The sequence below is a fragment of the Nyctereutes procyonoides genome, unplaced genomic scaffold (genome assembly GCF_905146905.1).
Source record: "Nyctereutes procyonoides isolate TBG_1078 unplaced genomic scaffold, NYPRO_anot_genome, whole genome shotgun sequence".
Taxonomy (NCBI): domain Eukaryota; kingdom Metazoa; phylum Chordata; class Mammalia; order Carnivora; family Canidae; genus Nyctereutes; species Nyctereutes procyonoides.
In genome coordinates this window covers 2,278,676-2,306,674 of record NW_026575117.1, presented here as the reverse complement: position 1 = coordinate 2,306,674, position 27,999 = coordinate 2,278,676, and the positions used below count along the sequence as shown (strand labels likewise).

Below are 27,999 nucleotides of genomic sequence, written 5' to 3'. Positions count from 1 at the left end.
CCAGCGGAGCCACTGCAGCAGCCTGGGTGGCTGACAGCATGCTCTGGGTGCTCCCGCCGCTCCTGCTGCTCCTCCTCCTCCAGCCAGGTAACTGCCACCGCCGCCGCCTCGCAGCCACCAAGGGCCTCCCGGGCTTTGCGCAGCTTGCTCCATCTAAGTCACTTGGGCATACCGTCTGTCTGTCTGTCTGTCTGTGGTCTGTCTCTGCTGAGGGATGGAGGGATCGGGTGGGCCTGAGAAAGTGCCACCTCCTGTCGGTTAGCACACGACGCGCCCAAGCTCCCTCAGGGATCACGGCTCCACTCGTGTCCACGTCCACGGGCGGCTCTGCGGGTGCAGGGAGGGAAACTTTTCCTGAGAGCAGACTACCTGGGCCTGGGCCTGGGGCCAGCGTGCTGTGATGCAGGAGAGTGGCCCCTCCTGCCACTTGGCTCCCGTCTTGCTCTGTAACCTCAGGCAGGTGGCTTATTCTTCTTGAACCTCACGAACCTCGGCGAAAATATTGAACATCCACGGTTCGGTGGAACCGAAACTTCTGGGCACAGTTCAAACACCAGAAATAGATCTATTAGTTTTTGTTTACTCTGAAAAAAGATATCTCCCTTCCTCCGATGTAAATCAGGGTCTAGCCAGTCCAGCAGGACTCTCTGTGACCCAGAAAGAGGGGTCCTGTTTCCCCGCTGTCCGTCACATGGAAAGCACGAAGGATCCTGTCATGTTTGGGGAACCACAGGTGGTTACTGGAGCCAGAGTATAGGATTCAGGGACAGATGGCCCAGGAGACAAGACAGGAAAGCTAGGCCAGAACTAGCTCAGGGTAGCGGATAAAAATAGCTGTCTTCTTTGAGGGTGTGTTCTGTTCCAGGCCCTGGGCCAGGTGCTGCGCACTCATTACATACATGAGCCTCAGCACAGGCCTCTGTGTTTGCACTGTATTGACCCCATTTTAAATGAGGCGCCAAGAGGATTTCAATAACTTGCCCAAATTGCATTAGCCAGCAGGTGGCAAGCTCTTGCAACAGTTCTGAGAAACAGTGACCGCTGACCAAGCACAGCAGTAGCAGAAGACAAAAGACAAAAGTGAGAGAGTCACCATGGATGTAGAATGAACTAGATTGACCGGCAACAGCAGTGAGGGGAAAGCATTAGTTTTTTAGTTTCTGGGGACACTAGATCAGAGCAGGTGAAAAACCCTGTCCTTGCGGAGTTCACATTGTAGCAGGGAAACAAGATGAATAAGCGAAATGGCCTATTGCACAAGGATAGGTGACAGATGAGCGGAGCAGGGAAAGAGCGGGTGGAAAGGGCAGGGAACTTTCGGACAGAGTGGCCAAAGGTGACAAAGTTGGGTGACAAAGGGGAGCAGAGGAGGCAGCAGTCATGGAGAAGGTGAGCTCAGTTTGGGACCTACTAATTTTAAGACATCAGTGTGCTACCCAGATTTCCAGAGAGCTCCTGGAGATTGAGGACTGCAGGCCGCAGGCTTGGAAGTCCTGGCGCCAACTAATGAACAACGCCTAGGAGAAAGTGCAAGGAGGACAGAGCCAGGGGCTATAGGGTAACCGCAGAAGGAGGGGGGATTTGTTCTATACTCAAGAGCCGCTCCCTGGCCTGGGGGCGAAGCCCCACATCTTTGCTTCCCTTTTACCTCCCGGCAAAATTCATTGTACCACCATGAAATGAAATATTCAGAATGTCCTCAGGTTACAAATCCCCTGCTCCTCCCCATTTCCATTGCTAGCTGTCACAGAGATCCTGTGAAATAGACACTGTCATTCCCACTTGGGGGAAAGAGGAAAGAAGCCATGTGACAGTTCAGTAACTTACTTTGTGTCACACAACTATGGGTTGGGGTAGCACCGCAGGCCGCCGCGCAGAAAAGGAGACGTTTGTGAATGCACTTGCAGCGTTCTAAGTGCAGGATGGGGGCAATGAGTGCTGAGGTTGGAAATCAGGGAGCCTGGCTCCGGAGTCTGTGCTCATAATCACCTGCTATGCTACTCATTATTACATAAATGTATATATATAACTACACACACATACATATGTATATGTATAAATGTGTGTGTGTGTGTGTGTGTGTGTGTGTGTGTGTATAAAACTACAAAATGTGTGGCAAGGAAGAAAATCGGCAGGGTACCCTGAAACAAAAAAAAAAAAAAAAAAAGGCAAGGGGATCTGCTTTGAGTGGGGTCAGGCGAGTGCAAAGGTCCTCTGCTGGGAAGAGTTTGAGGAATGGAAAGAGATCTGCTGTGGCAAGGATATGGCACAAATCAAATCAGTTTTGAAAAACAGTATGAAGGAAGATGACTCGTGCCATCCTACCATCTTCCCAGTTGGTCAGACACCATAACTTGCTATTTTTTTTTAATTAACTGAAAAGATGAACCATGTTGAGAAATAATCCCAAGAGGTATAACTGAAATCAGGTATCATCATGCCCTGGAGAAAATGAATTGCATTTGTTTCTCCATTGTATCCTCTCTAGATGGGAACTTATCAAACAATAACATGCATTCAAATTACTAGGGAATCTTATGATACTGATTCTGAATGCAGACAAACATTCTGCATTTATTTTTTCAAGGTTTTATTTATTTATTCATGAGGGACATGGAGAGAGAGGCAGAGACACAGGCAGAGGGGGAAGCAGGCTCCCTGCGGGGAGCCCGACGTGGGACTTGATCCCGGGACGTGGGGATCATGCCCTGAGCCAAAGGCAGATGTTCAACCACTGAGCCACCCAAGTGCCCCACATTCTGCGTTTATAATAAGCTCCCTGGTAACCCCAGTGTTGCTCTGTGAACCACACCTTGAGTAGCAAGGTTCTAGATTTCATGGAATTTTAGTCATATTGGGGTTGAAGGGAGGGAGAAATAAGAACTAATTCTTTGAGTACGTTGGCCAGAAGCAGATGGGGGTATCCTGATGTTGAGGAGAGAAGTGGTTGCAAGTGTAGGCAGAGCCCATACGGGGGAGCTAGCCATGTGATTCCGAGGTCCTGAGTCAAAAACTGGTTTCTGCAGAGACATGGAGACATCGTATTCAATGGCTCCCTTCCCAGGAGCAGTGTCGGCTGCCTCTCTTACCAACCATCCACACATTCCAAGGTTTACAGTTGCTCCTTATTGTTCACTGCGGCAGGGAGTTGTTTTGCATTTTGACATTATCCTCAAGGACAACCGTGCCGTTCCACCTCTCAGAGTCTGAGGTCTGTCCCCATGTGTCCTCCAGCCTCCCACCCCCAAGGTGGGAATGGAGACCCCTCAGCTGGGTCTCTCCATCTACAGGCAGACTTTCTTATTTTCATAAAGGTGAAATTCACAAAACTTAAAATAATAACTTTTAAGGATATAATTCAGCGGCACTTAGTACATTCACAATGTTGTGCAACCACCTCTTTTATCGTCGCAAAACAGTTTATCACCCTGAAAGGAGACTCTATGTCTGTGAAGCAAGAATTTCCAATTTTGCCCTTCCCCTGACAACCCGCTGCCCCCTGGCAAGTACTAACTGGATTTTGTTCTGTGGGTTGACCTATTCTGGACATTTCATGTCAGTGAAATGGTACAACATGTGACCTTTGTGTCTGTGTACCTTTCCTTCACTTAGTATAATGTTTTCAAGGTTCATTCATATTGTGTCACGTATCAGCACTTCACTTCTTCTTACTGTTCCATAATATTCCATTGTATATATGTACCACGTTTTATTTATCCACTCATCTATATAGATGAACACTTGGGTTATTTGCACCTTCTGGTCTTGTAAACGGTGCTGTGATGAAGATTTGTGTGCAAGTATTTGAGTACCTGTTTTCAATTCCAATCCAATTCTGGACCACATGATAATTCTATGATGAATCTTTTGGGGAGTCACTAAATAGTTTTCTACAGAGGCTGGTCCAGCTTACATTCTGACCAGCAAGGTAGGAGGGTTCTAATTTTTCCAGCACTTACCTTATTAATTACCGGTATTTCCTTTCCAATGATGATGATGGTTATCATTATCCTGGAGTTGGTATTTAAAATGTTTCTTTTCCTGTGCCAGCAATTCACTATTTCACTTCTAAAAGATAGAATTCATAATTAGGCAGAAGCTTCTAGGAGTTTCCTGGGTTTAGGAGGTCTCAATGGTGACAAGATCCCTTCTCTAGTTTTGTTCTGCTTCTCATTCTTGAGGGGCGCGGGGCAATGGATCATCTGTAGCTACTTCCTGCAGGATGTGGGCATCGTTGTGGGAATCATCGAAGATGCAAACCCTGTTTCTAGCTAGTCCTCGATATGAGGGCCACCGGGCTTAGCCCTGAGCTATTCATACCCTGTGTGACTACTAACTGTAATTGTATGGCCTCTTGGTCACAAACTGTACCAAACAGTGAAGTACGCAGCTCCAAAAAGTAATGAGTAGCAGGATTCTTAGTGACCCCAGGAAAGAAAGAAGATTTGTAGTACTGGGTAGTGCTGTTTGATAGTCGCCCAGACTTAATTGGGAGATCCTCCTCTTTGGTTGAAGGTCTGTAGTCAAGCCACCAGATCAAAGATTTTTTTTTTTTAATATCGACTTCTACTTCAACTGAGGCATTATTACTCCAGGTACAATAGGAAGTATTAGTTACTCCACAGATCCCCTTCCTCCTGCTAACAGGTAGTCCAAACTGGTCTATTATCTCATACTACGTTAACTAAGGAGCCAAGGACAACTTAAAAATTCTTGAGGGCATTGCCTGTATTTCCAGCCAACGTTTCTATTGTGGCAGATTCCTTAGGGTGGCTTCATGATATACAAAACCTCCCCAAGGGGCAGTTAATCTGATGGCCAACCCAGTGTTGGCCAGAATCAGTCCCAGGACCCTTTTCCCAATGGGAAGATTGAGAATGATTATGTAAGGTAATCCCCATGGGATGCATGAAGCTTACAGTATAGTGCCCAGGGAGCTGGGCATCACCAACACACACATGAGCAACAGTGAGAAGTGGGGAGATAAAAATTCTAGCTGGAAATGAGTCTCTTGGGAGCCTATGATGGGATGATCCACAAATAGAAGCATATCCTGGGGATGCGCAGGCCCAGTGAGCCTGCACTGAGTTAAACCGGTTAAACAATTCAGGGCCCCAGTTTGGAGATACCATTGCCTGCAGGAGACTAAGGTCCACTCCACAAGACTGTGTAATTGATTGGACCTGTGGTTGCGTTTCCAGGGGCCTGATGACATAAATAGGTATGTCTCCAGCACCCCTTAGATTTGGTCAGTCTTGTCCGTGCCTTACATTGATTTTCCCACATCCTTGTAGTGTTGTCACATCCCTTCACTGGGCACCAATGAGCTTCACTTGGAAAGCAATCCTCAGTGAAAGTAACAGTAAGAGGGGCTGTAGAAGACGGGTCTCAGCTCTTTGCGCCTGTTTCAGGGGAACATCCACAGCAGGGCTCTGGCGCTGATGTGCAATTGAGATATTGCACCCCCTCTCCTCCTGGAATCAACAAGAGGGCAAGGGGGCATCTGGATGGCTCAGTTGATTAAACATCTACCTTTGGCTCAGGTCATGATCCCGGAGTCCTGTGATTAAGCCCCACATCCAGCACCGGCTCAGTGGGGAGTCTGCTTCTCCCTCTCCATCTCCCTCTCCTCCTGCTCATGCTCTCCCTTGCTCTCTCTCTCTCTCTCTCTCTCTCAGAGAAACAAATAAAATCTTAAAAAAAAAAACAAGAGGGGTAAGATTTACATATAGAATTTCTCTGTGGGAATGACCAAGCCATACAGCTATGGAAGGAGAATTTTTATTTCATTTTATTAAGTAATTTACTTATTTGAGAGAGAGAGAGAGAGACTAAAGAAAAAGAGAGAGAGAGCATGAATGGGAAGGGTAGTGGGAGAGGAAGAGAGAATCTCACGTTGAGCATGGAACCTGACTCAGGGCTCCAACTCACAATCCTGAGATCACAACCTGAGCCAAAACCAAGAGTCGATCACTGAACCCACTGAGCCACCCAGGTGCCCCTGGAAAGAGAATTTTTAAAGGCATTCGAGGAGCCCATTAAAAAACTTACATCAGGGTGACTCTGGATTGGATGGTGTATGAGCCATCCAGTTTCAGTGTGTGAGTGTTGGAGACACACCCAACAGCCTTTTAGTTCAGTTCCCTCTACGATGATTTTACTTAGAATCCCTAGGGAGTTCAGCTCCCAAGGGTGCTCTACTGTGTGTGTAGCTCAAGATATTCCTGGAACTACTATGACAATAACGATACCGGGCACGTGCTCAGATTAAGGTCTCAAGGGCTGAAACACTCCTTAGCCTCTGGAACCTGGTGAACAGGGCAAAGAGACCTCAAAAACTCTACATTTCATCATGCATTAGCAATGAGCTGTGGCATTTATTACTGGACAGTCACAGAGAAAATGGTTTAACCTCTTTAAGGCAGCAAACAGCAAGACGGGAAACCAGAACAGCGGGGCTAGCCCTGAGTGGACAGAAATCACTTTTCTACTCCGGAGTCAGGCATCCAAGACTCTACCCCTTCTAGTTTTAAAGAAGAATACATGACCAACAGTAGGAGGTGGGGCCCTGTCCATATTGGGTGTGGTTGATCCTGAGGTGAGTCGCTTTTCCAAGTTTGGAGGTACGCCCAATGCCCAGGCTTATTGGGTGAAGCCTGATTTCAGTAGGTAGGGGGAGGCCAAAGAGCCAAGCGTACTTGCTGAATGCCTGCACTACTTGTTGGAGATGAAGCGTATGCTTAATGGCCAGAGAAACCTCCAGGTCTGGGTGAGGAGGAGCGAGAACCTTTAGGAACGAGCCTCCCTTACGTCATTTTGAACTGGATAGGTTTTGGTTTAGCCGTTGGGCCAGCTTTTACCCTGATGGGAACTATTGGTAATAATTTTAGACAGTTTTGCTATGTTTCTGGGCACAGCGTCACCAGGTTCTTTTCAGGAGGGTTCTTTTAGCTTGTCCTGTCTTTCTGGAGGACTGAGGTCTCCAGGCACAGAGTGTAGCCTCCATTTGATGTCCAAAGCTCTGGCTACCCCAGAAATGCCTTTTGGTATGAAAGCCGACCCATTTTCACTTTGTAGTGACCTCAGTAATCCAAATCAGGGAAATCTCTCTTTATTTTTTTTTTAATTTTTTTTCTTTGAGAGAGAGAGAGAGAGATGGGGGGGTGGAAACAGAGGGGGAGAGAGAGAGAATCCCAAGTAGGCTCCACGCTCAGTGCAGAGCCCAAGGTGCAGACCCTGAATCATGACCTGAGCCAAAACCAAGAGTCGGACAGCCAACCGACCAAGCCACCCAGGCACCCAGGAGACATCTCTTCTGATAAGGCCTTTGATGACTTCATTTGCCTTTTCTGTCCTATAGGGAGAGGCCTCCAGCCACCCAGTGAATGTATCTATGATTACCAAGAGGCATTTGAAACCCCCAGGTGCCACTGGCATGACAGTAAAATCCATTTGCCCATCTTCCGCAGGCGGTGTCCCCTCCAATCTGAGTGGCCGCAGCTGAAGGCGGTACCAGGGACCTGGTTTGTACCTTCTTTGTCTGATAGTAGACACACTGGTTTGCTATTCTTCTAATAATCTCTTTCATCCCTGGAATGTCTATGATCTCTGTTAACCATGGGCATAAAGCTTCTTTGCCATAACGAGTTGAATTATGTGCGCTCCTAGGAACCCCCCAAACAGTTGGCTCGGGTGCCCCGACTTTCCCACTGCTCTTTGTCATCCAGCCTCTAATTAGCAGGGACCCCCGCGAGCCCATTTTTGCTGCCTCCTCTGTTTGATCATGGGAGCAGGTAGGGGTGGACTGATAGAAAGGCAAGGGGGGGATCAGTGGCCGCTGCGAAATCTCCGCCGATCTAGAAGTCCTTTCCGTGCCGGAGGGAGCCAAACTACTTCCCTGCATTACCTCTGAATTTCCTTTCTGGTGGCCCCCGGTGAACGCACCACTGCCACGTCCCGGGGCTCGCACCCTGCTCCCAGCAGCCTGGGGACTTCTCTGCTTATATTTGATTTCCTTACTTCCAGCATTCAGCAGCGTCTTTCTTTGCAAAGGGCTCCGTGAGCATGGGTTACAGAGGACGTGTCTTCAGGATCAGTGTGAGCAGGCAGCACTTTACCTTGACCCGATTTAAAGCTCAGTTACCTCTGCCTTTGGGGCGGAAGGGCCAGCCCCTTAGCCCCCGCGAGAGGGATTAGGGACACCGTCCCGCAGCCCGCCCTTCTTGCCCATTCTCCATGAAAGCGCTGCCAGCCATCAACCAGCCTTCCTCTGCGTTGGACAGGGGTCGGCTTTGGGATGTCCGGGACTGGAGCGCCCTGCACCGATTACTTCTGGGCACCTGTGGGCAGCAGGTGGGTCAAGATCAGGAAGTAGGGTGGCTGGGTTTAAAGTGTGACATGGCTTCAGCAGTCACGGGCCGGGTGGGGGGGTACAGGGAGTGCTCTAGCAGCATGGCCCGGTGTTGCAGTGTTCTGGGTTGGGACAGCCACAGAGGTCCTCGGTTTCTGATAAAGCAGAGACCAGGTGTGGGGTTCAGACTGTTGCAGGCTGACCCATAGTTTTTCTCTGCCTCTTTTATCGAAAGGCATGAGGCTGCCACAGTTCTCAGGCGGGGAGTCCAACCGCTGGTCACCGAGTCAGCTGTTCAGAGAAATAAACTGCCGCTCTCTTGAAGGGCCCAGCATTTGGGTTAACGCCCTCGCCACCACTCCTTGTGTCTCATGTACACATAAACCAAGTGGCCTTTCAAGGCCTGGTAATGCTACAGCTGGGGCTTCTATAAATAGGGTTTTAAGTCTCCTGAAAGCTTGCTCATATGCTTTATCCCACCCAGACAGGGAGGTCTCAGGTCCCCGAAGCTTATCATAAAGGGGTAGCTCAGTGGTTGAGCATCTACCTTTGGCTCAGGGCGTGATCCCAGGATCTGGGATCAAGTCCCGCGTCAGGCTCCCTGCATGGAGCCTGCATCTCCCTCTGCCTGTGTCTCTGCTCTCTCTCTGTCTCTCATGAATGAATAAATAAAATCATTTCAAAAAAATAAAAATAAAGAGGTTTCACAATTAGCCCAAAGTTAGGAACACAGATGCAGCAAAACCCAGCCATTCCCAAAAACCCAGGCGATTGCTTACGGATCCTTGGTGGGCCTATGGGGCTGGCTGACAGACTGCTTTTTCTTTCTTGGGGAAGGCCTTGTTGCCCCCTTAGAAATAATGAACCCCAAGCATTTTACAGTTTCCTGAGAAATTTGAGTCTTTTCTTTTGATACCTTATATATCCCTTGCTGACTAGGAAAATTTAACATGAATCTAGTATTTTTGTCAGAGTATCCTGAGTGAGGCTGGCTATTGGAACACCATCATACCTGGCACGACAGTACTCTTTTCCTGAGTTAATTATTTTAAAGTTTGTTCTAGGATTTCTCCAGAGATAGTGGGGAGTTTTTTTTTTAAATACTTGAGGTAAACCAGTCAAGCAGTATTGCTGTCTTGGGCGGGGCAGGGAGGGGGGAAGGCAAGGTCTTCCCATGCAAAGGGAAATAACTCTTGGGATTCAGAACCTAGTGTGCAGCAGAAAAACGCCTTCTTTAAATATAACGCAGTGTAATACTTACTACTACTTGGCAAATTGGTTAATAGGATGTATGGATCGGGTGCTACAGGATGTATGTGTCGAGTAGCCTCATTAACAGCTTGGAGGCCTTGAACAAATCTCTTCCTTGCCCCCTGGCTTTTTAAGGGGTACACAACTGGTGTATTGCATGGGCATCTGCACAGCCCGATCAACCCTTGCTCTAAGAATCTATGTGTTACCCAGAAGATCCCTTTTATAGTTTCTGGTTTTAAGGGCTGTTGCTTTACCCCAAATCTCTCTGCTTTAATTCCTCCATCACACATGTGGCGTTATGGGCATATCCCACTCATCCTTGTGCCAAGACCTCTGGGTTAACCTGGCTGAAAATACTTTGTGGAATCTCTCTTCCTTCAGATACTGGCAGACCATGTAGTCGAGTCATGAGTTTAGGTCCCCAGTACCTGGACACGTGGATCTCTATCCTGTCCTGCTCCCAAATGATTAAGTCTCCCAATCTGGATAAAATGTCTCATCCTCCTAAAAGATGAACAAGACATTCTGGTGCAAAAAGAAAAGAGTACTTTAGTCCTTTCGATCCTATGGTCAGCATCTCCAGAAATCTTTTAGTTTCTCCTCCTCCTGACACTCCTTTTATGTTACATTTTATGTTAAAAAGGCTACCCTTTTGGGTGTTCGACAGGGAGAAAGTGGCTCCAGTATTGAGCAAAAATTCAACCCACTCCCCTCCACTGCTAAGGTCACCCAGGGCTCCTCATGGGAAATGAGGATCTGATTACCTGAAGCTGGCCGGGGAACCCTATCACCCGATCACATCCCATCTTCGCTCAGGGGCAGCTGGGATGATTTGGTTTTGCCCATCCTCCTTTTGGGGGCGGTGTGAGCAATCCTGTTTCCATTGCCCTTCCTGTTTACAGTATGCACACTGACTGTAACCCAACTTGTCAGCAGCCTCTTGGTCCCACGGGTGGGGGGGCGGGGACACACCCACAATGTCTTCCTTCCTGACCCTGGGTTACCTTGAGTGGCCTGGAGAACCACTCCCAGAAGGCAGTCTCCTTTCCGCTTTCTTGTCCTCTCTCCCGCCAACTCCCCCCACCCTCCCACCCCCCATTGAACACCCCAAAGATCTTCTGATAGCTGAGTGGAGTCAGTGTCAGGACCTATGGCCAATTTTTTGACGTTTTCTATGGATTTCTGGAGCACTTTGAGATATGAACTCAGTATTAAAGACAACTTTGGCTGCCTTGGGCCATGAGGTCCCTATCTGTATGCCTTCTCAGACCATTCTGCAGCCCGAGAAGGTTGGTGGCTTTTCATTTGACCCTGTGAATCTCCCTCAAGTTGGACGAGTTTATAGAAGGTCTACTTACTTCTTGCATAGCTCTTGAAAGTAGGCTCCAGAAAAGCCCTACAAACCCTCTCCTCGGTCTACAGAGTTAGGATCCCACTGAGGGCCAGTTCCTGGCACTGCCTCTTCACTCTGTCTTCACTCACGACCCAGGCTGATAGTCCCTTTCAGACCCTTCTCTGATTTTTGCCATCACCACAGACTTTTCTTCTGCCTTCAGAAGGGTGATTAGGAAAGCTTGAGTGTCCACCCACACTGGACTGTGATAGACAACATGCAGGAAATTTATGAATTCAACCAGACCATCCCATAGTCCCCTGGGGTGCCTTCCAGGGGTCTGATGTTGAAAAGAGGACATGCACGTCGATGAGATGTCTGTTGCCATTAGGTACCTGTCTTAAAGGGAGTATTCCAGCCTCAGGCTTGAAGTGGGTCCCTAATCTAGTAGTACCTTAATCCTGGTAATGGAGAAGACATCAGGGACTGCTTGGGGGGGTGTTAATGAGAAACTGGGGGTTAGCCCCATGGGGTTGGAGGAATTGTGGTCTGGGTGTCACTAAGGATCTGGTTACCTGGGAAATAAGGCAGAGGTATATTAGGACTTAATGGCTGACTTGGAAATGTAAAAGTGATTTGAGGTGAGTGCTTGCTAGCTTTATGTCCTCTGACTTAAAAGAATAGTTCTTCATCAGATGGAGTTTTTTTTTAAGATTTTGTTTATTTATTTGAGAGAGAAAGACAGAGATAATGACCCTTTACTGTACAAACGCCTTTTCTTTTGGTATAGCCCCAGTAGTTTAAATGTACTTTTGTTTGCCTTGTCAAAGGGTTAGGAAAATATTTCTATGGCTGATGTCAAAGAGATTACCGCTTCTATTTTCTTCTAGGAATTTTATGGTTTCAGGTCTCACATTTAGGTCTTTAATCCATTTTGAGTTTATTTTTGTGTGTGGTGTAAGAAAGTGGCCCAGTTTCATTGTTTGGCATGTAGTTGTCCAGTTTTCCCAAAATCATTTGTTAAAGAGACTGTCTTTTCCCTCATCGTATATTCTTGCCTCCTTTGTGGAAAATTAATTGACCATATAATTGTGGTTTTCTTTCTGGGCTCTCTAGTCTGTTCCATTGATCTATGTGTCTATTTTGTGCCAGTGCCATGCTGTTTCGATTACTACAGCTTTGTGGTATATCTTTAAGTCTGAAATTGTGATTCCTCCAGTTTGTTCCTCTTTTTCAAGCTTGCTTTGGCTATTTGGGGTTTTTTTGTGGTTCCGTACAAATTTTAGGGTTTCTTGTTCTAATCTTTGAAAAATGCTTTGATAGCATCTCTCTTTTGATAGAGACTGCATTAAATGTGTAGATAAGCAGGCTCCTTTTACTGGGGTCTGGGATGAATATTCAGAGAGGGAGGTCCTCATCATCCCATGGAACGGGCAGACATATGGTTGCACATGCACACTCAGAAAACATGCCTATATGTACATTGTATGTTATGCTAATGAGCCTTATGCTCACCTAGAGCAGGGATCTTAACATTATGATGAATCTGAGGCAACTGTTAGGCACTTTATGAGTCATCTGCCCAGGCATGTCCTGGGGGGATGGTGGGGAGGGTCCTACTCAAAATATTTCTTTTCTGGTTCCAGTAATTCTTTAGTTAGTTTCTAAAAGATAAAACTGATAGCTAGCAGTAGCTTTGAGGAATCTCTTGAGTTGAGGGGTTCTCACTGGTGACGAAATCACATCCCCTAGGCCCTGAAGCAGCTCTCCTGATCTTCTTTGTCCTAAGCAAAGTGACTCAAGCCTTTTTCTTTTTTCTTTCTTTAAACCTTCAGGAGCCTCCACCTTCTCCTTCCCCCGCTTTGTCTCTTCTTCTGTCGCAGACTCCCTTCTCCTCCCTCTGTACCAAAGCAGACTCCCCACAGATGTAAGCAAAGAGATATTTGAGCCCATCCTGGAAGGATATATAGGAGCTCACCAGGTGGAAAAGGCAAGAAAGGGCATTTCAAGCAAAGGAAACAACAGAGCAGTGAAAGAGCAGGGCATTCTTGGAAGAATCGCAAATAAAGGTGCTAAGGGTACTTCTTGTTTTTATTCAAAACCTTGCTACCATGTTGTCTCCTTTGTGAAGTGTTCCCTGACAAGCCCCAACAATTCCGGCCCCTGATGTTCACTCCTTTGTGTCCCATAGAGCACACAACTACACTGATTCAACATTTATCGAGCTAGAAATTGTGCTAAGTGTTAGGGATACAGAAATAATAAGCATAATCCCTATCGTCAATATTCTGGAATTGAGAGGAAGCAATCTCATAATTAAAACAAAAAGAAAGAAGGATTTGGTGTTGAGTGCACCAGGAACAAGACAAGGCAGAGGTCAGCCCCATCTGAGCTCAAGGGCTAGCTCACTGCACCGAAACTACAACCTTACCTGTCAGGCTCTTCTTCCACATGGTGAGCCCAGAGGACCCATTTCTTATTCATATTCCCCATCCTTAGCCTTGAAGTTGGTTCATAAAAGGGACCTAATACATATGATCTGAATGCCATGGTATCTAAGACTTCACTCACTGAACTAGCCTAGAACTAAGCGAATGGTAGAAAGGATGACTTGTTAAATGAATAATTGCAATCTATAAAAAAGCAAAGGAGACTTCAAAGAATGTGCTAGGCAGGGAGGCAATAGTTCCTGGGGAGTCCTTGGGCCCCAGGGTATGTGCAGAACCCTTACAAAAGAGAAATATTCCTTAATATCCTGGACAGAGAACCTCCAAGAGAAAGAATGGAGTGTCCTCATCAAATACTCATTGGATAAAAAGTATGTGCCTATACAAACACTGTTCAAGAGTGATCACACAATAGAAAAGACACAAATATCTTTGCTCTCATGGAGCTTGCATTCTTGTGGAAGGGAGAGAGAATATTAAAAAAAAGAAAATACAAATATAAAGTATGCTAGATGATTAGCATTACAGAGAAAAATAAACTCAAGGGCAGCTGAATGTACAAGGATGGGAATGGAGGCTGGGGCAGCCACTCTGAAAACCAGTATGGAGGCTCCTCAAAAAGTTAAAAATAGAGCTACTCTATGACCCGGCAATTGCACTACTAGGTATTTATCCAAAGGATACAAACATAGTGATTCAAAGGGGCACCTGCACGCCAATGTTTATAGCAGCAGTGTCCACAGTAGCCAAACTGTGGAAAGAGCCCCAATATCCACCAACAGATGAATCGATAACAAAGATGTGGTACATATATACAATGGAATACTACTCAGCCATCAAAAAGAATGAAATCTTGCCATTTGCAACAGTGTGGATGGAACGAGAAGGTATTCTGCTAAGGGAAATAAGTCAGTCAGGAAAAGGCAAATACCATAGATTTCATTCATATGTGGAATTTAAGAAACAAAGCATGAACATAGGGGAAGGAAGGAAAAATAAAATAAGATAAAAATAGAGAGGGAGACAAATCATAAAAGACTTTTACCTCTCAGTAACAAACTGAGGGTCTCTGGAGGGCAGGTGGGTGGAGGATGGGGTAATTGAGTGATGGGCATTAAGGAGGACACTTGATGGAATGAGCACTGGGCGTTATATGGAACTGATGAATCACTAAGTTCTACCCCTGAAACAATAATATGGTAACTAAATTGAATTTAAATTTTTTTAAAAGGCAGTTGAATGTATAAGAGTGAGGGTTGGGGATGAGGAAAGAGTGGCCCCCTTTGAGAGGGAATGTGTGCATTAAATACCTTTTGGAGTTTTTTTTTTTTAAGTGAGCTACGGCACACCTGGGAGAAGTGCTTCCAGACAGAGGGCACTACTAGTGTACAAGCCCTAGTCTATTCAAAAAATAGCCAGGCCGGCATAGTTTGAACAAAATGAACCAGTCTGGGGACAGTGATAGAAAATTAGGTCAAAGAGATCAAAATAAGCAAATCATTTTGATCCTTATAGGCCATTGTAACTGTTTTGGTTTGATTTGAGTTTTGTTTTTGTTCCAACATTTTTATCTGAAATATAACACACAACGACTTTCTCCATAGTTTGGCTACTGTGGACACTGCTGCTATAAACATTGGCGTGCAGGTGCCCCTTTGAATCACTATGTTTGTATCCTTTGGATAAATACCCAGTAGTGTAATTGCTGGGTCATAGGGTCACTCTATTTTTTACTTTTTGAGGAGCCTTCACACTGTTTTCCAGAGTGGCTGCACCAGCTTGCATTCCCACCAGAGGTATTGGATTCCCCTTTCTCCACATCCTCGCCAACATATGTTGTTTCCTGACTTGTTAATTTTAGCCACTCTGACAGATGTGAAGTGGTATCTCTGTGGTTTTGACTTGTACTTCCCTGACACCACGTGATTTTGAGCATTTCTTCATGTCTGTTGGCCATGTGTAGGTCTTCTTTTGAGAAATGTCTGTTCATGTCTTCTGCCCATTTCTTGACTGGGTTATTTGGTTTTTGGGTGTTGAGTTTCATAAGTTCTTTATAGATTTTGGTTACTAGCCCTTTAACTGATAAGACACTTGCAAATATCTTCTCCCATTCTGTAGGTTGTCTTTTAGTTTTGTTGACTGTTTCCTTTGCTGTGCAAAAGCTTTTTATCTTGATGAAGTCCCAATAGTTCGTTTTTGCTTTTATTTCCGTTGCCTTTGAAGATGTGTCTACCAAGAAGTGGCTGTGGCCATGGTTGAATAGGTTGCTATCTATGTTCTCTTCTAGGATTTTGATGGATTCCTGTCTCACATTTAGGTCTTTCATCCATTTTGAGTTTCTTTTTGTGTATGGTGTAAGAAAATGGTTCAGTTTCATTCTTCTGCAAGATGTCCACCAACAGATGAGTGGATGAAGAAGATGTGGTGTATATACAGTGTAATATTACCCAGCCAACAAAAACAATGAAATCTTGCCATTTGCAACAACATGGATGAAACTAGACAGTATTATGCTAAGTGAAATAAGTCAATCAGAGAAAGACAATTATCATATGATTTCATTCGTGTGTGAAATTTGAGAAACAAAACAGATGATCATAGGGGAGGGGAAGGAAAAATAAAGTAGGACAAAATCAGAGAGGGAGACAAACCATGAGACTCTTAACTCTAGGGAACAAACTGAGGGTTGCTGGAGGGGAGGGGAGTCGGGGGGTAGGATACCTGGGTGATGAGCATTAAGGAGGACACTTGATGTAATGAGCCTTGGGTGTTATACTGATGAATCACTAAGCTCTACCTCTGAAACTAGTAATACACTATATGTTAATTAATTGAATTTAAATTTTTAAAAAGAAAAGAAATATAACACACAATAAGAAAACTGTGCAAATCCTAAGTGTGAACTCAATCAATTATCATAAAATGAATAAATCTGTGTATCCAGGCACAGGTCAAGAAATAGAACATTAGCAGCACCCCAGAATTCCCTATTTATGCTTCTTCCTACCTACCCTCTCCCTCCTCCTCAAAGGTAACCACTGTCCTGACTTCTAGCAGCAGATTTGTTTTGCCTGTTTTAAAACTCTCAATAAATGGAACCAGTAATAAAAAATAAAAGCAAATTAAATCTTTGCTCAAGATTTTGCTTGTGATATTCATCCATGTGGTTCCTGGAGGGTACAAGGGTTAAGACGACAGATAAGGTCACATTAAACTCCTGATGGGAAAGATGGGGTACAGAGGATAACTGCTGCCAGTGTCCCTGTGCCTAGCATCCACATGGCAATCCAGGAAGGAGAAAGGACACATGAGCTCACCCAGGAGCTGAGCATCAGGCTCTCAAGAGATATTTCCTCCCAGCTCAGATCTTCTCCTAAGAAGTAAGAGATACGAAGAGGGTTGGGGCCATGATTGCATTTATTTCTTCACTGATTCACTCAAACCTTTCCAGGTCCTACTTCATGTTAGGCACAATACTGAGATACAAAGAAAATTAAGGCATGGTCAGTTAGACAAACGAGTAAACAGGACTATAAAATAGTGTGGTAAGTGCTAAGTTTCTGCCAAAGATGCTAAAGAAGCATCGTCTTTAAGAATTGTTATGACTGGGATCCCTGGGTGGCGCAGCGGTTTGGCGCCTGCCTTTGGCCCAGGGCGCGATCCTGGAGACCCAGGATCGAAGCCCACGTCGGGCTCCCGGTGCATGGAGCCTGTTTCTCCCTCTGCCTGTGTCTCTGCCTCTCTCTCTCTCATTCTATGTGACTATCATAAATAAATAAAAATTAAAAAAAAAGAATCGTTATGACTATTTCACCTCTCTTTCTCAAACATTAATAGCTCTGATATAGACTCATGAGATTATGGCCATTATCTGTTTCTTTGAAATTATGTTTATTACTTTTTTTAAATTGATTTATTTATTTTAGATATATATATAGAGAGAGACGTTGTGTGAGCAGGGGGAGGGGCAAGGGGAGAGAATCCTCAAGCAAACTGCCTGCTGAGCACAGAGCTGAGATAATGATCTGAGCCAAAATCAAGTCAGACACTCATCCAAATGAACCTCCCAAGTGCCCCTTATAGTTACTGTTTTTGTATCGATCAGTTTTATCCCCTCAGTTGGGCTAAAGTCATTTTGAGAATAGGAAAGATGTCTTCTGGTATCGCAAAAAGAGCACAAGGTAGCTGAAGTCAAAATAGTTGGGTTTGAATCCTGACTCTTGTTCTTTATCTGTACAAGGCTGGGAGAATGAATTAAACTCTCTATGCCTCAGTTCCTTTATCTATAAATGGAGATAGTAGTATCCACCCTAACTGCCTCCCAGAATTATATCAGCATCAAAATAAATAATGAATAAGAAGAGCTGTAAATTCTTATTATCAGTCCAGTCCTCTAAACCCCACAATCCTACTTCTTTGGACATAGTAGGTAATCAGTAAGTGTTAAGGTTTCATTAAACTTCATCAGCAAAGACTTGTGGTTTTGGAGCCAATGCCAGGGAGTGGATGCAGTTCCCTGTCCCTGTCATACCCAGAGAACTCAGATGCTGGAATCAGATATTGTGGCCATGACCTAGGAGTGACTGGCCAGTGTGAGAGGGTGGACTGGGCCAGAACCATCTGAGCCACACATTTTTGGGGGGGTGATTGTCCACTTCAAAACTTCTCCTAACTCCTATTTCTCTTGCTCATATCTCTGGGCTTCGGTATCAGCAGGCTCTAACAGACAGGCAATTAGGGGAAAGGGTGTGGGTGGCAGGGAATGGGGAGAAGGGGTGGTGATAGCAGCTTCCCTTCTGTGCTTACAGGGAACACAGCTTCACAAGACAGCTCAAACCCACAGACGATGAATGGGATTCTGGGGGAGTCGGTAACTCTTTCCCCGAAGCTTCCTGTAGGGGAAGATATTCAGTCCATCACCTGGATTCACAGCGGAAGATCTCTCATCATCACAATACCAAAAGATGAACAGGTCTTAGTGACTGATCCAAAATGGAAACATCGACTGCAATCCTTGGAGAACTACTCCTTACGACTCAGCAACCTGACAATGGAAGACGCAGGACTTTACTGTGCCCAGATAACCATACCAACAGCTTCAGAGCTTTCCTGTTATACTCTGAAGATCTTCAGTGAGTCAAAGTGTGGGGTTTAATTGTGTATGGACTGAAAGGTATCATGTATGTCAGATCCTATGTGAGAGCAAGTATACACTGTAGCCTAGTGGTGAAGAGGCTGGGATTTGCCCTCAGACTGAGGTCTGGCAGTAAGGCACATCAATGGCGTTGCTCAGCCAGGTAGTGACAGAGTGGAGAAGAGGACCTACGTCTTGTGACTCCTGGCCCCAAATCACATCACTCTCACACACCAAAATAGTCCCTCTCGGGGCACCTGGGTGGCTCGCTCAGTTGAGTGTCTACCTTAGGCCTGGGTCGTGATCCTGGGGTCCTAGGATGGAGCCCCATGTGGGGGGGGGGTCCCTGCTCAGTGGGGAGCCTGCTTCTCCCCCTCCCTCTGCCTGCTGCTCCCCCTACTTGTGTTCTCTCTCTTTCTCTCTCTCTCTGTCTGTCAAATAAATAAATTAAATCTTTAAAAAATAAAAACAGATAATAAAATAGTCCCTCTCAACTAGACGTTTAATGGAAGTAACAGATGTGACTAAGACTCTATTACCTTGAACATTACGTGTATCTGTAGTATAATCTTCACAGCAGCTCCATGAGGCAGGCAATACCCTTATCCCTGAGGCTTCCAGTCAGTTCCAGCAACCTGCCTACAGTCATGGAGACAGTAAGTGGGAGAGCACCTGGCATGATACCTCCCTTTACACAAAAGCCAGTCTGACCCCATGGAGAGATCGGTGTACAGAACAGTGGTTTACCTAGAAAGTGCTCTATAAGGACGAGCTGATAATAAGAAAGATTCTTTCTATCAAGTTTATTTAATTTGTGACAATATGGCTCATGACGTCCACATAAGATTATGGAAACTATGAGACAGCTTGTGATTCAGTATTAGGAAAAAAAATCCTTCTAGCAATCAGCGATGTTCAGAGATACCATGAATGGCTTTAAAATAATCACTTAGTAGAAATGTTGTACAGAAGATTCAAGCACTCAACTGCCAACTTTAAATGCCACCAAGATTCTGTAATTCTTATCCGCTCCAGAACCCATGGCACCTAAAATTCACCCAGATTCCTTTGGGTTAAGACACGGAATCCAAAAAAGCACTTTAGTTAAAATAAAATGTCACCACAAATAGGTTACATGTGAACCTTTAGAATCCCCTGGATATTTAGCAGATGTACCGTGTTAGATTCGTCATAGTTATGTCCCTGAATGAGTAAGACACAGAACAGGTAAATATAATGGGAAAGAGAGATTGTCTAGAAAGGTCTGCCATGGGGATTCCAACCAAAGGGGCAAAAAATCACGCTGGGGCAGTGCATCAGTTTCCTGAGGTTGCCAAAAGAAAACACCACAAATTTGGTGGCTTAACAAAACAGAAATTTTATTCTCTCACAATTCCAGAGGCCGAAAGTCCAAAATCAAGGTGTGGGCAGTGCCACAGTCCCTTGGAAGACTCTATAAGGCAATCTGTTGTGTCTTCCTGCTTCTGGGTGCTGTTGTCATTCCTTGGTGTTTGCTGGCCTGTGGCTGCATCACACCAGTCTCCGCCTCCTCCTTTCCCTGTGTTGTCCTCTTTTCTCTGCTTTCCTCTTACAAAGACCCTTTCCACTGGATTTAGGGCCCACCAGATAATCCAGAATCATCTCCTCATCTCACTTAAGTACATCTACAAAGACCTTTTTCCAAATAAGATTCTGGGAATTGGGACACGGAGATATCTTTTGGCAGAGGGGTAAGGGGTGTCATGATTCAACTCACTACAGGCAGAGTCACTCTGGGTGACCAGGATCATCAAGGCAGAGCTAGGACCCCAGAGAGAAGAGAAACACCCAGTAGAAAGTCTGAGAATAGACCCCATGTCAGGCTCCATCATACTTGTTGAGATAATGTTCCTCTGCCACTATTCAGAAGACCAAGCACGACTTCTTCTGCAATCACCATACTCCCCAGGTTCAACGCCAACCTCTTCTCAGGCCTTATAGCATCAGGAGTGCCAGGGAACAGGGGTGAGTTCGACATGGAGTCGTCACTGAGTAGATAGCATCTGAGCCAAGACCTGTTGGAGGTGAGGGAGTGAGCCATGCATATTTGAATGACAAGCCATCCAACATAGGCTCAAAGAACACCAAGGAAGTCAAACACCAAGGAGCAGAGTGAGGGAGAGAGTAACAGGAAACAAGGTCAGTAAAGAAATAGAGGCACATCAGGTAAGACTCTGAGAGCCGTCCCAGGGACTTTGGCTTCTACTCTATGAGGCTGAGAATCATCAGAGGGTTTTGTAGAGTGGGAGTATGATTTGACTTACTTGCTTAAAAGATCACTCTGGCTGCTCCGTTCAGGGGACAGCGGTAGAAGCCAATGTACTAACTAGGCCGCTGTGGCAATCCAAGCACGCCATGCTGCTGCTTTGCACCAGGGTGGTAGCAGCAGACGTAAGGAGAAGGGGTTGGACCTGGCTGTATTTTAGAAGGAAAGCCACCAAGATATCCTGAAGTGGTACAAGATGAAGAGGTGACTAAGGGATGGCTCCGGGGCTCTTGGCCTGAGTGACTGGAAAGGTGATTATCAACTAGGATGCAGAAAGCTACAGACTGAGTAGGTTTTGGAGAGAAAAACAGGAATCCTTTTGAACATGTTGAGTTTGAGACACACGTTATGTCCAAGTGGAAAAATCACATAAGCAGTTTTATATTTATTATGTGGAAAAAGGTAACAAGATAGATTTTTGAGGTCACCCATGGACACAGGTCGCAGGAAATGTGGTCTTCATGCCAAATGGTTGCCATTTGCTGTTCTAGGCACTGTCTCATTTAATCCTCATAATTCCCTAAGAAGTTGAGATTATTGCTCGGTTTTCCAGATCAGGAAACCCAGGCTTAGAGAGATTAAAAACATATCCGTGGTCATGTAACCAGTAAGTGACAAAGCCATGAGTCTCACCGAGATCTTCCTAACTCCAAATTCAACACTTGCCATTACACGAAATCTGTCAAAATATGTCCCACTTCCTACTCCATTAACTAAGCTTAGAACATTCCTCAGTATCTTCCCACCAGATGGTTGGAGTCATTCAGTTCTTTATTGGGCCACTGTTACCCTCAGGCCAAGTCCAGATCAGTGACCTTTCCGTACCGCCTGCCACGACCCCATCGATTCACGGCTGCTAACATCCTAATAGCCAATGCTTTCTGGTCTCTGCTCTCAGAAATTCCTACAGCAGATGCTTCCTCACATGCCTGAATATATTGTACTTCTTTGCTCCCTAGAGTTGCTTGCTTGCTCAATCACTTTCACTTCTTGCCCTAGTTTTTAGGTTCTCAACGTTGCCCTTTCTGTCGTGCCGACATTCCAGATCAGTCTCTTTTCATCATCGGAGCCAGCATCAGATACAGTGAGGACCAGGATTCCCGCAGACTTGTGAGAAATACAGTTCCTAAAGGACATGGAGCTTTTATCTTCCACCCCAACTAGGGAGTTCTGATGGTGGAGAAAACAGGGCTCTCCAGTCTGGTCTACCGGTTTCTGCCCTGGCTAGGGTCGAGTTGGCCCTCGGCTGAATCCCCAAATGTCTTCACACAAGGCCAGTGTCCAGGGCTAGAAAGGACCCCAGGAATAAACTGGGGCCCAGAAAGGAAACTGAGCAGCCCAGAATCATCTAACTAGTTGGTGGCTACCCTGGTGTGTCCCTTTCCACTTCTCCCTCTGGCTACTTCGTCTCACACTGATGCCCCTCCTCATTTGGTCACCCCAGACCCTGGTGCCATGGATGAGTCGATTTACAGACCATAACATACGGTGGAGCGCTGGGTGGAACATGGAAACATTCTGTGTTGGGAAAGGTATTTTTCACAGAGGCCTGAACCAAGCCATCTGGACTTAGTTTGGGTCTTTTCTCTGCACACAGGGCGACTGAGTGTCTTAAATATTACTGTGCACCCTGGGCTGTCCAAGACCGGGACCTGCGAGGTCCACCTGGCCTGCTCTGTGGAGAACTCACATGACGCTCTATTAAAATGGCACGGTGCAGGGAACACGTCTATATATGAAGCCAACCTCACCATCTCCTGGGACCCCAGGAATCCCAGTGAACAAAAGTACACCTGTGTGGCTGAGAATATTGTCAGCAGCACATCCTCCTCTGTCTCCATCCAGAGTCTCTGCGAAGGTAACAGTCTGTCTCAGGCCCCTCTGGGAGCTTTGAGCAGCTGTGGGGTGTGGCGTGTCCTTCCTGCCCAAGGTGATTCCCCACAACAGTGGCCCAGTGGGAAGTGGCCTGAGCACTGCGGGGGGAGGACAGAGACTCCTGCAGCTCTGTACCTCTCACTACCTCCAGAGGCCTCTCCTCCCTCCCTCCCCCTCCCCCTCCCTCCAACCCACTCAGAGCCCAGGAGCAAAGTCCTTGGGAAGTCAGAACTGCCCCAGTCCCCCCCCCCAACCGCCCGTGGCTCTACCAGGCTCCCGCCTGCCTGCCACATGGACTCCCACTCCCAGAAGGGCTGCCCAGAGCCAGAGCCCAGCCAACCCCCATAGGGGGCCTAGAAGAGGCTCAGTGGAAGTTCTGAAGGAAATACTCTCTGTGTCTCAAGTGCAACTTCTTTTTTCTTTTTTCAGGTTTTTTGAATCAGAAAAATCAACATCTTGATACCATATGGATTATAGTTGTGGCTATTTTGATGTTTACAGTCATCCTTGTGGGGTTATTTGTTTGGAGGAAAAAAGGTTGTTTGTGTAGGACAGGTAAAGTGAGGGAGGATTGTCTGTGGAGACAACCCCTGGGATGTGGCCACACACCTGCTAATTTCCCAAGGGAGGTGGGTCCTACCGGAAAATGTGCAACCAAGCCTCAAGGCCTGGCTGCCCTTCTCCTTCAGGCGCCCCCTCCACCACATCCTCTAGAGAGATACCTGTGGGCGTGGGATAGGGTGTGGGAGCCTGTCTCACTACACTCACAAATGTCAATTTCCCGGATTTTATTTTTCAGGCATCTTTCATTTCTCTACTCAGCAAACCCAGAGTGCTGGTGAGCTTGCAGACTCTTACTTCCCAACCATAAAACAGATGGGGAGAACCTAATTTGGGAGGAAAGGGGCTGGTCGGAGGGCTGGATAATGACAGTGGAGGGAGTCAGAATGTCATTACTCAGATGGGCCAGATGGTGCCAGAGGAGATGACCTGTAACTATGCGTGTCTGTCCCCTCTGGGACCTAAAGAGTCCCTTACAAGCATGCAAACCAGTCACTCACCCAGTTTCTTGGAGTCGGATTAGGGTCATTCCCCACCCTGCTGATGAGAAACCAGGTGCCAGCGGAAGGTTCCTGGCCTGTCCGTTATCAACCAACAAGTCCAGGGCAGGGATAGAGTTAGAGCATCAAAGCTCCAAAGACAAACTGCCTGACTCCGTCACTCTTTCAGCCAGGACGTGAACGTTGAGTAGACCCAGTCCAAAAAGAAAGAAACAGGAACACAGGCTCTGGACTCAGATTGGCCATGAGTCTCATTTCATGGGTGAGAGATATATGACATCACGTGGAGAGGACGAACATGAGGTTCAGAGTCAGAAGGAGGCATCCGAGCTCCTGTTGCGTCACTTCGTGTTTGATTTTCCACCAAATTAATTAAACTTTCTGAACCTCCAGGTTTTCATCTGTAACATAAATAGAATAGACTAGAATAATCTAGAGTATAATCATCCATGGTATAATTGTCTATAGTATAATCATTTATAATATAATCTGAGAGGGTTAATAACATTATATGCGTGACATGAGCTGGCTCCATTCAGTTTGCCAATGAGGTTCCCTAGTCCTTGTGTAAGCAGGGTTATTTGGTCCCTCTGGGAGGGACCTGGCCCACATGTGAATCTAGGGGGAGACTGAAGCTTTAGGATACCTCAAGGCCATATTCCCCCAAGCGATGAGATCAGAAATAGAGCATATGGCTGAGAAGGTTCTGGTTCAACCCAGAACTTCAAAGACTGTCAAAAATGAATGAACTCTAAGAAAGGGCATTGTCTTGAATAACTTTGCCTCTTTGCAGCCAAAAAGTGCCCTCGTGTAGGCAAAGGTCCCAGGAGAGCAGAACACTGACTGTGCCTTCCTATGTTAACAGCAGCGACCGTAAGGAACTTAGATTATGTCTCCTTCTCTCCAGGGAACACCGTGTATGCTTGTGTCACTCATCCAAACAGGGTGAGTCCTTTGAGCTGTATACTCCATCATTGGTATGATTTTTATGGTCTTTGCTCGCACACTTGTCACCACAATGATGATGTACGTGGGACCTAGCTAGCCTCCAGGGCTCTCGTCCCATGGTGCGTTTGCTCATACGCTGCTTTACATGGTCCTCTAACTGCGTGTTGCATCAGTGAGTCTTGTCCCTTTTCAGCTTAATTACAAGCTGCCTGGAGTGAAAAGTATATGGTCCTCTCTCTTTCCTGAAGTACACTGCTCAGTAAATACTTGCTGAATGGATCAGAATTCAATTACATCTGAGAGTTTCCAGAGCAGACAATTCTGAAGCAGGGGTTTTCTCGCCCTGGATGTAGTGGAAATAGGGGAACTCAGAAATGGTCTCTCAAGAGGGGAAGTGGGGCAAGGATTTGCAACAGTAGAAGACAGTAAAGGCGTGAAGAGCCTCCAACCCTTTCCTCCCGTCTGCAACACAACAGATGGCCTTGGTCAGCCACCAGGAACTCCTCTGCCACACCTCAGCAAGTTTCCACCACTCCCAAAGTAAAGCACCTGCAGGTGGACATTTCTAAATAACACCATACATCTTCTGAAAAGCAAGCCAAGATAACTCAGCATTCGCCAACTGATGGGTGCAGTGATCCAGTTAGAAATCTGAGATTCCCTAAGAACATGTCCCCCCACACAGCCCCTCAGTTATTTACAGGATAGGCTCCCTGAAGGGGGGGGACGAGAAGGGCATTCTCACTGGTTCAGATGTTTCTATTGCCTTTCCAATTCCCTCTTGAAGACAAGATGAATCAGCAAACCAATGAATTAATTTCCAGTGAATTTGCTAACTTCTTCTTTAGCAAAAATTGTACTTTGGAGAGTTCCAGGCTTTCTGATAATACCCTAAATATTCCTTAATTGATTTTAAATGTCAAAACTTAGGGGCACAGGGGACTTTTCCTGTTATCGTTGTGCTTTGTTTTCCAAGCAGAGCCGTTCTTAGGTCCGGGTGTTCCTCCTACGTATCAGTTGTCCGGGCTTGAGGAGAACCCAGTGACATGACGACCAGGCAGTTTGAGTCATAGGGACAAACTGGAGCAAGCAATACTCCAGTCAGAGCTAGTAAGATCTAAGACAAAAGACGCAATGCTTCTGTACCACTTCTGGTATGGAAGTCAGCTCTTAGGACGGAGGAAGGTAGAGCTGGATGCAAGAAAGCATGCTTCCTTTTCTTCACACCAGCTGCCAACAAGGTCGCCTTTCTGTCCCTTTCTGGCTCTTGAGCCACTGGTTTGCTGGGGTGTCGTGCTTCTGTGTGGGCCTCAGGAAGTGTCACTAAACCTTCTCAGGTTTGAGAGCTAGAGGTGTTTGGTCTCCAGCTCCTCTTGCTGCACAGTCTCTAGCCTTTTCTTCCTGAAGAACTTTCACATCATCCCCGTGTCGCCTTGTCTTCCCTGGGAACATATCTATGCGTGGATACCTGTTCGTCGGGGTGAACCAAATGCGTATGATTATTTTTTACAGCAAACGAATACCCCAACACCTGGACAAAGTGGTGGTCTCTCCACCATTTACTCCACAGTTCATCAGTCCAAAGAGGTAAGCCCACTACTGTCCCCTGTCCTCACATCTTACCTCTCTCCCCGGGCTTGTAATTTTACAAATAAAGTCAAAGTAAAGGGGCCATTCTGTAGATACACAAATACCAGCAGGATATAAGAAGTCTCAGGACATCACCAAAATATACCCAAGAAATTGTCTCGTATTTTAGGATCACCTCCCATAACTGAGTTTTCAACATACCTGAACTTAGATTTTTTTAATTCAATTTTTAATTTAACTTTGCCTTAGCTCTCAAGCCAGTTAGTGCTCCCCAGACCTCCTCTATAGCCATGAGAGGTACCCTGAGGCTCCGGTCCCTACTAACCTGCTTCATTTTCCTCTTCTTTCCATTAGAGTAAAACTATTCATTCTATTCATTCTGGGAAAGCTCCCCTTGACAACATCATCTAAATTGCTGAGAGGTCTCGAAAGGAACTCAGGAATGACACAGCTTCTCCTGATCCCAGGGGATAGAACACAGCTTGGTTTCTGCCTGTCAACAAAATTCGAATATTTAGGATTATCGCTTCCAATTCTTCTGACCAGAACCTGCTCAAGTACGTCAAACATCTAAGGAATAACATCATTTCCAGCGTGTGATCCAAATTACATTTTCTAATCTGCTCCAGGGCAAAACATGCTTCTGTGAACAAGTCTGGACTTTGACTTTCTCCTTGGCAACTGATGGAGATGTGCTTGACAGAGAGTTATAATTTAGAGGACAACCACTCCTCTCCTTTTATGAAGCAGCAGGATTTTGATTCACTAGGAGAGAGTACAGCGTCTTGGTTACCTAGGTTGTCTCTGGAATTGGATGGGCCTGTTCCCAAATCTTCATGTGTCATTTACTAGACATACCTCCTGGGACATGTTCTGGAACCTCCTGAGCTCTGGTCTCCTAACCTGGAAAATGGGAATCCGCCTGGTACTCAAACCAGGAACCGCAGTTAGCCCTCACATCAGCTGTTCTATCAGCACACCCTTTGGACTCTACCTCCAAATATATATCTTAGACCAAACCACTTCTCTCCAAACCTTTAACCTCCACCCCATATCAACCCACCATCATCTCCAACCCAAATACTACAGTAAGCTCAAAACAGATTTCCCGGTTTTTGCTCTTACTTCCCTTTGGTCCACTCTCTACGAGACAGCCAGAGTAATGTTTTTAATATAAATCAGAACCTTCACTTGTCTGCTTAAAACTGACCCTGCAAGACTTGCCAGGCACTTAGAAAGAAACTGAGTCTCCATGGCTCTGGGTGGCCCATCTGCAGCCTCGGCCATCAGCTCTCCCCACATCCCCCTCTCTGATCTGGCTTCTCTGATTCTCTTTCAGCCCCTCCAGCAGAGGAGACAGTTTACTCACATCTGCCTCAAGACCCTTCTTTGCCCGCCCGGCTCCTTCTTACTCTACAGGTCTCAGTGCATATATGTCAACCTCCAAGAAAGACCTCAGACACTGTCACTGAAGTGGATGCCCGTTTCTCTGCTACGTCTTCCATGTCGTCTATCTTATGCCATTAAATATTTATTTTTATTTAATGTCTGTTTCTCCTGCTCTACTGTATGTGCTCTGGGAGCAAGGACCATGACGATTTTATCCTTGTAGCCTGAACACCTGGCACAGTATCCAGCACATAGAAAATGTTCAACGAATACTTTTTTAATAAATAAAGCAATATGTGCTGCAGTTTTGTGG

General features: G+C 46.0%; 1 protein-coding gene across 11 annotated transcripts; it reads left to right on the top strand.

Moving 5' to 3' along the window:
• Window positions 1-3: 3 nt before the first annotated feature.
• SLAMF6 (SLAM family member 6) lies at window positions 4-27,928 on the top strand. 11 transcript variants are annotated; one of them, XR_008665547.1, is made up of 8 exons: window positions 4-87; window positions 18,193-18,516; window positions 22,421-22,681; window positions 23,128-23,536; window positions 24,553-24,704; window positions 26,220-26,294; window positions 26,652-27,385; window positions 27,637-27,756. XR_008665547.1 is itself a non-coding variant. In XM_055334077.1 (8 exons), the coding sequence occupies exons 1-8, from the start codon at window positions 39-41 to the stop codon at window positions 26,706-26,708; spliced, it is 969 nt and encodes a 322-aa protein (XP_055190052.1). In that variant the 5' UTR covers window positions 4-38; the 3' UTR covers window positions 26,709-27,755. The 11 variants fall into 11 exon arrangements, 9 of the variants coding, with proteins under 9 accessions (XP_055190052.1, XP_055190051.1, XP_055190050.1 ...); XR_008665548.1 differs by having other exon boundaries at window positions 26,652-26,854; window positions 27,637-27,716; XM_055334077.1 differs by having other exon boundaries at window positions 23,128-23,253; window positions 23,498-23,536; window positions 24,667-24,704; window positions 26,652-27,755.
• The last annotated feature ends 71 nt before the right edge of the window (window positions 27,929-27,999 follow it).

Excerpts from the sequence above, each read along its gene's own strand:
- SLAMF6 (XM_055334071.1), top strand. The coding sequence starts at position 39 with ATGCTCTGGGTGCTCCCGCCGCTCCTGCTGCTCCTCCTCCTCCAGCCA. Across the intron at positions 22,682-23,127 it reads CATCCAGAGTCTCTGCGAAG|GTTTTTTGAATCAGAAAAAT; the intron begins GTAACAGTCTGT and ends TTCTTTTTTCAG. Across the intron at positions 23,537-24,552 it reads TCAGCAAACCCAGAGTGCTG|CCAAAAAGTGCCCTCGTGTA; the intron begins GTGAGCTTGCAG and ends GCCTCTTTGCAG.